The sequence below is a fragment of the Trachymyrmex cornetzi genome, unplaced genomic scaffold (genome assembly GCF_001594075.2).
Source record: "Trachymyrmex cornetzi isolate Tcor2-1 unplaced genomic scaffold, Tcor1.1 scaffold255, whole genome shotgun sequence".
NCBI classification, from domain to species: domain Eukaryota; kingdom Metazoa; phylum Arthropoda; class Insecta; order Hymenoptera; family Formicidae; genus Trachymyrmex; species Trachymyrmex cornetzi.
Window position 1 is genome coordinate 13,441 of NW_017297220.1, and position 11,586 is coordinate 25,026.

At 37.2% G+C, this 11,586-nt stretch overlaps 1 protein-coding gene across 1 annotated transcript in view; it reads right to left on the reverse strand.

Annotated features, from left to right (window-relative positions):
* Positions 1 to 10,233, reverse strand: part of LOC108761580 (uncharacterized) — an 11,358-nt gene extending 1,125 nt beyond the window's left edge. Inside the window, exons 1-13 of the mRNA XM_018508189.1 lie at positions 10,146 to 10,233; positions 9,665 to 9,789; positions 9,364 to 9,545; positions 5,530 to 5,789; positions 5,281 to 5,467; positions 4,232 to 4,518; positions 3,757 to 4,157; positions 3,535 to 3,680; positions 2,937 to 3,259; positions 2,718 to 2,852; positions 1,596 to 1,780; positions 1,061 to 1,215; positions 2 to 76 (exon numbers count right to left, since the gene is read on the reverse strand). Of these exons, the coding sequence (XP_018363691.1) occupies positions 2 to 76; positions 1,061 to 1,215; positions 1,596 to 1,780; positions 2,718 to 2,852; positions 2,937 to 3,259; positions 3,535 to 3,680; positions 3,757 to 4,157; positions 4,232 to 4,518; positions 5,281 to 5,467; positions 5,530 to 5,789; positions 9,364 to 9,545; positions 9,665 to 9,743 (2,415 nt within the window). The 5' untranslated portion in view covers positions 9,744 to 9,789; positions 10,146 to 10,233. The remainder of the gene's footprint in view (position 1; positions 77 to 1,060; positions 1,216 to 1,595; positions 1,781 to 2,717; positions 2,853 to 2,936; positions 3,260 to 3,534; positions 3,681 to 3,756; positions 4,158 to 4,231; positions 4,519 to 5,280; positions 5,468 to 5,529; positions 5,790 to 9,363; positions 9,546 to 9,664; positions 9,790 to 10,145) is intronic.
* Positions 10,234 to 11,586: the final 1,353 nt, after the last annotated feature.

An 11,586-nucleotide genomic window follows, 5' to 3' on the forward strand; every position in this document is an offset into this window, starting at 1 on the left:
GTAGTGGCTTGGGTATTTTTCCTTTTCGCGACGCAGTGCCTGGATTAGAGAATCCTGGAAAACAGCAAAGTGCCCGCTGAAACAAGAAAGAAAGAACGCACCGGTTGCAGATAGGAGGCCGGGACCTGGAAAAGGGGTTAGTGCTCGCTGTATAAAACGCTCGCACATGCACATTCAGGGATAATGAACGGACGGGAGAGAAGGTAGGGGAGAGCCAGGAGGGATTAGTGGAACAATTCGAAAAAAAAAGAAAGAGATTAATCTGTATAAAACGTGAGATCTATTTTGGCTAGCTACTGGAACACAATTTTGACAAACAGTTAATACATATGTTCGGCAAAATAAATAAAAATAAAATAAACGGCACAAAAAAGGCTTTATGCACGCACACGTGTACAAAAGCAATGAAGTTATTCGGAAAAATTAAAAATAACACATAATTCTTCCAATAAATGTATAAAAATAAAAATAAAATTTTAGACTGTTAAATCACACACTGTTATGCGATTAAAATCGTTATGCGTTTCAAGTAATTCCAACCAGAGAATAGCCAGAATGTAACGTTTCTCGTTTTTGTATTAAATTCGTCATGTGAGAGCAACTGGATTCGACTGAGATTTCTTCTTCGTTTTACGGACGTACACGTTGGCTACTCTCGAGACAATTTCTTAATTTAAAAAAAAGAAAAAAGAAAAAATAATGGAGATAATGAAAGATACTCTAAAGCTCCTCATACACAGCAACGCAAGGATACCTTCGAATGTGTGACCTGTAATATTTGCATGATTCAGCGGAGACTATTAAAAAGGTTGCTAAAAAACTCAAAATATCGATCGTCCGTAAATTAACGTGTATCTCTATTGATGAAAAAAAAACAAGTAAAATTAATGTGAGCAAAATGTAAATGGTATCAGATGGCGCACGTAATAATGATTACAAATAATATAAAAACGCGAGACAACGCGAGATGACGTGATGCCATTCAAGACTTGAAAGCTTTTGAGAATTAATCATCCGATGGAAAGAGCGCACGCGATACGCTTCGCTTCATTCTGCCTACCTTGCTAAGCAGCTGAGAATCTAGCTCTTTCAGTTGATCATCAAGACTCTTATTAGTCTGCTCAAAGCTGCCTTGCTTTCTATACTTATAACTGTCAGTAACGCCATAGGAGCCGGTGCTGCCGTAGCCGCTGCCACCACCGAGTACGCTGCTCACTTTTCGTGCAAAAACCAGAGAAGGAAGATGTTATTAAAATTGCCCCAACTCATGAAAGAGAATTATCGGTGAGTTAATTTAAGTGGATACTGGAGTAGCCAAATTATCGACATTACAGTCGTATAAAAATTTCCAAATTGACTGAACGGAATCAAATATCCTTTTACAAGATTAAAATAGACGCAAAATCGAGAGGTGATACAGTAGACTTTATACTAAAACCGAAAAAAAGTTAAAGTCGATTTTGCGCCTATTTTAATCCTGTAAAAGGATTTTTGATTCCGTTCAATCAATTCGGAGATTTTTATACGACTGTAATGTCGATAATTTGGTCGCTCCAGCATTCCTTTAAATCTCATTCTCCAAAGGGTCTCTTTACCAAGTTCCGGTGTGCTTGTCAGTGCGGTATGATGATCCGCCGACGTACTTGAGTGAGACGAATGCGCGGCGGGATAGCTGCCCACGCCGCTGCTGCTACTGCTGTCCGCTTTGTCGTACGTGTGCTTTTGCAGCACCTTGATCATAGCGTCTCTCTCGGCTAACTTGGACTCCAGATCCTTCATTCTGTTAGAGTAAGAAACATTGACTACGTAGCATAATAATTCGTAAGCACACTTGAAGAAAAACATAGTGACATCAATTTTAAAGATATAATACAATAACTATACAAATTCAAGGCAATAGGAATCTGCGCTGTACTTTGTGCGCTAATAATTAATATAAATATATAAATATAAAAGATATTAAGTCAATACAATAAAATCAATAATACATAGTCATCTCTTAAAACTAAGAACGAGACGAATAACACGTATGTTTCGGCTAACTTCTAGCCTTCCTCAGCGTTGTAAAAACTATCTAATCATAGATGGTGGAATCTATAGAATAATGTGACCGTCCCCTAACATCTTCACACAATCGTCAGGCGAGAGGATCTCATCCAACACCAGTTTGCAAGCTGGATGGTCTGAGAATTGTCGACGGATGAGGTCATTTAAAATGCAACTACATGGACTATGAAATTCCTCAATGTAACATGACGAAATTATAATAAACGACAGGACCAGAGGTTTCGAGTCTCGCAGTTACAGTTGAACTAATTAATTAACGTCTCGTTCTTAGTTTTAAGAGATGACTATGTATTATTAATTTTATTGTATTGACTTAACATTTTATATTTATAGATTGATATCAATTGTTAGCGCACAAAGTACAGCGCAGATTAATATTGCCTTAAATTTGTATAGTTATTGTATTATATTTTGAATTGAAGGAATCTTAATTTTTATATATACTAGTTTATATGTAGAATTAATATACATATATATAGTTGAATAAATCATTTTATAGTTGTAATAACTTATAGTTATAATAACTATAAAATAGTTTATACAACTTTATATTATATATATATATATATATAAACAAATATTTATTAAAATTTAGTATATTTTTCTCTTAGTGATAGTGATCGTTGCGAGTCTCAAAATATTCTTCTTACCTAGATTCGAGATCGGCCAATTTCTTTTGCGCGGCATGTACTTCGTCCATGTGTTTCATCTTCTCCGAACGAGCCTCGGCGATTAATTTTTCTGCGTCCTGACTGGTCTTTTCCAGAGCAGCGATCTTTGCGTCTCTAATCACAGAGATAAACAGAAAGTGTAAGGAAAAAAGACGAGCGTGTTGAGAAAAGACGAATGAAAAAAAAGACTCGGCTTACTTTGGTAAACTGGCAGCATCGATAGCTGCTTGTCTCAGCGCGCTTTCCTCGAGGTAGCGTTGTTCCCACTTTGCAACGTCGCCTTCGAGTGACATGATCTTCTCGTCCCTTTCACGTAATCGTCGTTTCAGATCCGCGATCGTTTCACCGCTCGATGTCTGCTCGTTGCAGTTACCACCACCGCCACCTTCGCGCAACTCCTTTTCCAGCTGACCTCTCAGTTGTCTCTCGGTCTCTTCTCGTCTATCGCTAGACGCTTGAAGCGAAGACAAGGCCCGCTGAAGTTGGCCCACTCTCTCCACATACATTTGTTTCTTTCGACACTGTACATATAGAAATAATTTTCCAATCAATGTCCACATAAACGTATAATTGTTGTGAATGTAATTATTTATGAAATTTCTTTCTTTTTTAAATAAATTAGAATTTAATGAAACCAAAAAAGTGAAACAATATTTTCTAATTTTTACAAAAAGAAGTAAATTTGTTAATTATTTGTATATATAACTATTTTTATATATTATTCATATGCAAAAATTTAAATTTTATGTAATTATTTATATATGACCTTATCGATATTATTAATAAATCAATTTACTTCTTCTTCAAGCCGCACAACATTGCCTTGTGCGTTCGTTAGGGCGGTATCCAGAATGTCGATATGCGTACGTTGTTCCTGCAAAGTGGCCCGCTGGGCCGTTAGTTCAATTTCCTGCCTTTCTTTCGCATTAGTCAATTCTTTGTCTAAAAACACACGAAAAGGTAATAATTTAGGGAGGTCATATCTCTCTATTTTGCATGTAATCGGTACGAATCGTACTTTGAGAAAGGAGTTGTCCAATGAGTAGCTCGCGTTGCGACAATTCCTTCCGCAATGTGTCGACGATCGGCGGGCTATCTGTGCGCACGGATAGCAGGTCGATCTGGTCTCTATATGCGCGATTCAGCTCAGTCAAACGGCGGCATTCGTTTTGCAGTTTCATTCGAGCGGCACGCTCCAGCTTCTCCCGTCGTTCACAAGATGCTGCAAGCTCTTCGTGAACACGATGCACTTTCGCTATCTCCTGCTCCAGCTTCTGCGTCTTGGCAACTTTGTTGTAGCAGCGCTCCAGCTCGAGTTTCAACATGCTGTTCTCCTGGATTACTATCTGAATCATCTCCGACGACGGCCATATCTCGCCCGTCTCCCTTTCCAATTCCTCCCGTCCTTTGGTCTGAGGTCTGTGGAGGATCCAGGTCTGTTAGCTAAACATCGCGGTGATTGTGCGAGGCATAAATGAAAAATATTACGTTACCGGGGCGATATTGTCCGAAGTTTGTAATTATCGATGTCCGTCTTGATCCTGGATAGATCTGGTTGCGATCGCGATACAGTCAGCTTTTCCGTTGGTCCGAAGAGCCTGTGTTTGTTTTTGAACAACGGGGGTACGTAACACGGTGTCGACCTGCCTTCGTACTCGCTGTCGTTCTGCTTTCCCCTGTCACCGTCTCTTATTCTTATCTCTCCTAATCTCATTTCTAAACTACCACTGTTATTAGGATACGGTGGCACTTTCACCTCTTTTGCTAGATGTTTCAAGACCTGTGAAGTGCATACGCGTGTCTATAAATCAGAATTAAACAGATACAGAGAAACATTCAAAACCTACTAGTCTCCAGTGTGTTTTCTTTTTTCTTTATGCAAAAACGCGCGAAACGGTAGAGCTATTCCGTCAGTTTCATCTTAAAATAATATAAAATTTACGGCAGTGAACAATATCTCTTTGCAATTACATGCTTTCAACTACCTTTACAATCGTGATTACTTCTTGAGGACACAAGCATGACCGTCAAACGTTCAGTATATGTTGTTCAGAAACATAAACACTTTCATGAGAAATGGATGAAAAAGCTGTTTTATTTTAGTAATTTAGAGAGGAAAAATCATATCTTTACTTGGCAAGTGTACGATCAGAACGAATCGTCCTGATTTTTCGAGAACCGTAGATATATGTATTCCAATTATTACTATCATTTAATTATCCATATTAAATTCAAGATAAAAAATCATTTGTTTCTCTAGTGTTATCCGTTACAGATACAAATTTCTTTCTCTTACTTCCATATATTATTGGTAAATAACATTCTGTTTCTTGTTTCCTAATCAACCGGGATTGTTCATTTAAAAGTCGTTTGAGAGTAGTAAAATTCTTCAAGTAAAAAATCTGGACATCATTTAAATAAATTTTTAGATCTGCTGTCTTAAGACGAAATAGATATGTATTTAAAGATTGGCGAAAGCAAAATAAAAAAATTTAATGCTATACGTTGTCTATTGCTTATTATACTAATCGCTATGGTATACCTGAGATTGATTAAGATAATCATCCGGGATATCCGTAATTTCTTGGCAACCTCCACCTGATTGATCGTGGACGTAATCTTCGTGCGGCAAATTGGACAAGGACTGTATTGTAGGACTGTTGGAATGGCCCTTTCCATCGCAGTACAAGTAACCCACATCTCCATGTTCTCTTACTATGCCCGATAATCTGTTCACAAATAAGAGATGCAAAGTAATTTCTGTAGTTGTTAATAAAAAATGCATGCTTACCTTCCAGATGGAATCCATGAGTTATCGTCGTTAGCGTTATGTATAATTAATGTGTTGTAAGAACTCGTTGAGACGTCCAGGCTGCTCCTATTTGAACCACTGGTGCGATTGCTCAAATTGTCCTTCAGACTATTCCGATTGGATCCATTAATGCTGTCCTTCAGGCTGTTCCGATTCGAACCGTTCAAGCTCTCCTTTAAACTGTTCCTGTTAGATCCGTTTAAACTGTCTTTCAGACTATTCCTGTTATGTAGGTTGCCCTGTATCATGATAAACCATATTAACTTAGATAAGGAAACAACGTTGAATTGCAAAAGAATTGCGAAGGAATAATATAAATAATATAAATCGAATGTTAAGCTGTTTTATTAGTTATATCTAGAGATCGGCATTGAAATTGAATTGAAATTTAATCAACAGAAGCAAAATTTAAACTTGAGATTAGTTTTCTTTCTTTTTATTGGTTAAATTTCAATCCAATTCCAATCTCTAGTTTGATCACGGCTTTATACCCTGTTCCTATTATCTATGCTTTTTAATTATATCTCACTCTGGTAAAAAAATTTCGCTGAAATTATTTCACGTTTTGGAATATTTCAGTAAAATTGCTGAAAATCTGCTGAAATTTTACTGAAAGTGAATTTTTCAGCTAACATAGAGTACTTTTCAGCAAGGACACAGTCAGACACAATGTAACACAGTGAATTATTACATCACTGGATGTTTTTCAACAACATACATAAGTGACACAGTGTAACACTGTCTTACACAAAGACACAGTGTTCCAATTATGACAGTGTTACACTGCTCGACACAGTAAAAAGCTAAGTATGAGTGTGTAAAATATGTCAGTGTTACCAGCTTTTCAAAAAGTTATTTGGTAGCCGTACTTATTTTGCAATAAAACCTTCAAAAATCGCCAATTCTGAAAAAATTATAAACGTAAGTCTAAATAAAAATCAGGGAATGGAAAGTTACTTTTTAAAAATAACAAGCTACAGTTACTCATGAGCGAGTAAGAAAAGTAACAAGTTACTGTTACTAGTTACCGATTTTTAAAAGTAACTCGTTACAGTTACCGTTACTTGAGAAAGTAACTTTTCGTTACTTTTCCGTTACTTTTTTTTAAATCGACGACCGTCAATTATAGCGGACGGGCCTAGGGGCTTCTCTAGTCTCAAGCGCTATGCACTGTAAAAAATTGTGTAAAATTATATACTGGATAATTTTGAGACCCACTATAATAGTTGTGAACGTCCACACGTTTGTAAATTTGCAATACGCAAATAAAAATAATTTCTTGGTTTGTAACTAAAGATTGTGGAAGTACAATTGTAATGTGTATGTGTAGTTGTAGGAACGATAATATGATAATACATTTCGCACTATATATTATACATTTAACAACAATACGCGAAAAATTTCTGTTATATTACGTAATATTACTAAAATTTGGATAATTACAGAAAATATTCAAAATATCCTGCTATTTACATAATTTTCAATATAAAATAAGATATATTTACACAATAAAAACAAATTTACATAATTTTTGTGGAATTACATAATTTTTATACAATTGCATGATTTTTTATATTTACAAGACTAATCATGTAATCTATTTTACATCTATTATATATGTAAATTTATGAAATTTTTTTACAGTGTAAGTGGCTCGTGTCGCATTTAGTGTCCAATCATGTGCAAATTAATGATAAAAGTAACTGTAAAATTCGTTATCGTTACTTAAAAAAATGTAACTTGTTACCGTTACAGTTACCAAAGAAAAAAAGTAACGCAGTTATTAGTAAAGTTACCAAAAAAGTAATTTGTAACCGTAACTTCGTTACAAGTAACGAGTTACTTCCATTCCCTGATAAAAATCATAAATCTATTATTGATACGCTAAATATAATTATAAGAATAGAATGGAAGACTGCAATGCATTCTAGTGTTACTCTATGAAACTAAATTGCGTTTTAACAAGTACTTTACACAGTGGAACACAGTGTAACGTCTTTGTGTCCTAGCTGGAAAACAGTCCTAGTTGTTTGCCTACGTTAAACAATTATGAAACGATTCACTGTGTTACACAGTGTCTGACTGTGTCCTTGCTGAGAAGCACCCATATTGAAAAATCGCTGAAAATTAACTGAAATTTTTCTGCAATTTCTCTGAAATTTTTGCTGTAATTTTTCTGAAATGTTGAAATTTCGCTGAAAAGTGCTCCAAAACGTGAAATAGTAATTTCAGTAAAATTATTCCATCAGGATTATTTGACTGATACTTTTAGAAAATATTATCCTTAAGTCTCCTACAATCTTAAGATGTCACAAGTTAATCACAATCGATTCTTATCCCTACTGAGAAAAATTATGTTACAGTTACGTAACGAAATTATGTAATTAAGACAAGTAAATCACATAACAGATTGTTTCAAATTAGTACGTGATTTTTTTAAAATTGAGTAATCCTTGATTAGTCTCGCTGTTCGACACTTTCAAATCTATACCAAATTAGATTAGGGAGCGGGCTATTTGGGACGAAGCATTTTTTGATTGGTCAATTAGTAAACTTCTTTCTTTCAATTGATCAATTGTACGCTTTGAAACATTTGTAGCAACAAGTGGATTGCATCCTTTGTGTCAGAGTGCCATTACATGAAGCGTGGAAATGCGGAAACGCGGAAGACAAAATTAACTAAACTTTACTAGATTTGCCCGTTTCCGCGCATTCTGTTCCACCTGTTTTGATCTCCTAGGCTGCGTTCAAAAACATCACCCGGGTGTCTCCGTGTATTATCTTATCCTTGTTTAACACTGAGTGAACAACAAAGATAATACGATACGCGGGGGCACTCGGGTAATGTTTCTGAACGCAGCCCTAATATTACATGGAGCACAATTTCTGCGGAAAAGCGGAACGATATAGTGACAAATACTGCACTTTTGTATTCATTTTAAAAAAGTGTATTCACTTAATTCATTGCAGTTTTTATTAATATGCTTATCTTTTCAGCTTATGTATTGAATACAAGCATTTTAATCAATAAATGCCTTTAAAAATTAATAATTTCTAATTTCCCGTTCCGCTTTTCCGCTCAAATTGTACTGCATGTAATAGTAGGATCAAAACAAGCGAAACAGAACACGCGGAAATGCGGAAATCTAGTAAAGTTTAATTAATTTTGTCTATCGCGTTTCCGCGTTTCCTCATTTCCATGCTTCATGTAATGGCACCCTCAGGGTGATGTCCCATGAAGCGTATTTGCCGCGTATCGCATAACCACGTAACCAATCAATAATCAGTAAAACGCGAAACCACAACAGCGGATAGCTTCTGATTGGTTACGCGGTTACGCGATACGCGGTAAATACACCTCATGGGTATCCAGCCTTAGTGTTATTGATTAGGAAACGAGATACCCCCACTCTTCAAGTTGACTTCCTTAAGGCTGCGTTTGGAAACATTACCTGGACCCCCCCCCCCTTCCGTGTATCATCTTAAGCTGGAAACAGACTGCATTGAAGATTGAGATTGAAGATTGAAATTTGACCAATGGAAACAGAGGAATTTCAGCTCCTATTGCTTTGATTAATCAAATTTCAATTTTTCAATCTTCAATCTCAATCTTCAACGCATAGTCTGATTCCAGCCTTGACACTCACGAGCATTATTTCATCCTTATTGTCTCCAAATATTAAACAAGGATAAAATGATGCTTGCGAGCGTTGCAATTGTTAACAAGTGAAATGCAGTATCAGGTTTGTTTTTTATACCTGAATTAGTGTATGTTCTTTAAAGCCTATTGTTTTTCATATGCTTTGGATGCACCTGAATATTTGGTATATTCTCTTTGTGACTGGAAGATCTGGAGGGACTCTGTTGCTGATTTTCTTGACCCTGTGGCTCTTGCCGAGCCGTATGCCTTATGACATATCTCTCTTCGTTGCTCAGATTTTCGTTGGACGTAGAAACATCAGTTTCGCTGCCGCTCAAACTTTGGGGAAGACCACCTATAGAAAGAACATCCTGAATAGGTGTCTTGTCAAGATAGGCAAAGGTCATCATGTGCCACATGTGTTACAGGCTGTAACTTACAGCCAATCAATGCAACATTTTATGAAGTTTGTACCTTGCATGGACAATTGTTTTCTTTGTAAATTATTGTTCGAGAACGGCAGAAATCTGTTCCCTTGCTGTAGCGAGCTCATTTTCGCGGGATTCAGCTCATTTACATGGATTATTGTCACGTCTCGTCTGAAAGCAAAAGAGCATGAGATTGAGGAGGTATTGCAGCGTGCGAGAGAGCGAGGGATGAAAGACGAAGACGTGCGAGAGGAAAACGAGTGGGATACCGCGCGCGCGGAAGTTCCATCGAATTCTACTTAGAGGTGGGAAGGGGAGGAGCATCTGAATAAATTCTCCGGGGTTGGTAAATGGTGCGAATAAACAATGGGGATCGTCGTATCGGGGTGTATCCGATCTGCCAAATCAGTGGCTCACGCGGGGAATCTCGTTCGCTCTTGGAAAACGAAATGCGAACTGCACCGCGTCTGCGACGCGGCGCATGACGGGCAACCTGGATCAAGGCATTTGACTTATCTGCAATTTACTCACTCGGTGCGAAATTATGGGAGCGGAGCTGAGTATCCGTGATTATTTTCGATAAATTAGTACACTCCACTTGTCCGTATAGGAGAAATAAAAAAGAGCTGTTTGTCACATTCCTCATCAGATTGCGCTATTAACCGTCTAGAGTTCCGATCGAGTTAAGAATTTAGCCATTTCCGCCATTTTTTTTCATGATGTGATGATGGGTGTGATACACTTAAGGGTATATCCACACAAACTTGCATAGCCGCATAAACTATACATAAAGAAAATTATCCAATTGCAGTTCTCTTTTAAAGTCATATATAAAATGTGATTGGATAATTTTCTTTATGCATACATTTATCCGGCTATGCAAGTTGTGTGGATACGCCTTAAGGCCGCAGCACACACTTTTGCATAACGCATAATGATAGTGCATAAGCGAATCTACTAATCAGAATCTTTCCTTTCCTCCCATTCCATGGAAAAGAAGATTTTTGATTGGTTGATTCCTTTATGCACTGTGCATTATGCGTTATGCAAGAGTGTTTGTTGCGGCCTTTAAGCGGGGAACACAGACTCTTGCATAACGCATAACACATGAGGCATAAGAAACTGAACCAACCAGAGTTCTCTATTATATGGAAGGGAAAGAAACGGAGAACTTCGATTGGTACATATTCTTATGCATTACGTGTTATGCGTTATGCAAGAGTCTGTGCTCCCCGCTTTAAAGGCCGCAGCACACACTCTTGCATAACGCATAATGCATAGTGCATAAGCGAATCAAGGGCCATTCCACACAAACTTGCATAGCCGCATAAACATATGCATAAAGATAATCATCCAATCGTAGTTTACGCTTGGCTTTATGACAGAAATGTGATTGGATAATTTGCTTTATGCATATGGTTATGTGACTCTGCAAGTTTGTGTGGAATGGCCCTTAAATCAGAATCTTTCCTTTCCTCCCATTTCATGGAAAAGAAGAATTTTGATTGGTTGATTCCTTTATGTACTATGCATTATGCGTTATGCATAAGAGCGTGTGCTGCGGCCTTAACGCTGCAAACAATTCGTTGACCAATCAGAAGAAAGAATTTTACGAATTGACCAATCAAAGAATGCTTTAAAACATTTGCAGCATGAAGTGGATCGCACCCGATAGGGTGCTTTCCAGCAAGGACACAATCAAACACAGTGTAACACAGTGAATCGTTTCATCCTTGTTTAATGTAAGCAAACAACAAGGACATATGATTCACTGTGTTACACTGTGTCTGACTGTGTCCCTTGCTGGAAAGCACCCATAGGCTGTGGTCAAAAGGCCGGTATTCATAGTTGGATCTTATATTTAAGACCGTCTAAGGCGTCGTCTACAATACACGGAGTAAGAAGTAAGAGTAAGAAGTTGACCAATCACAGTCGAATGTGAGAAGAATAATCGACTGTGATTGGTCA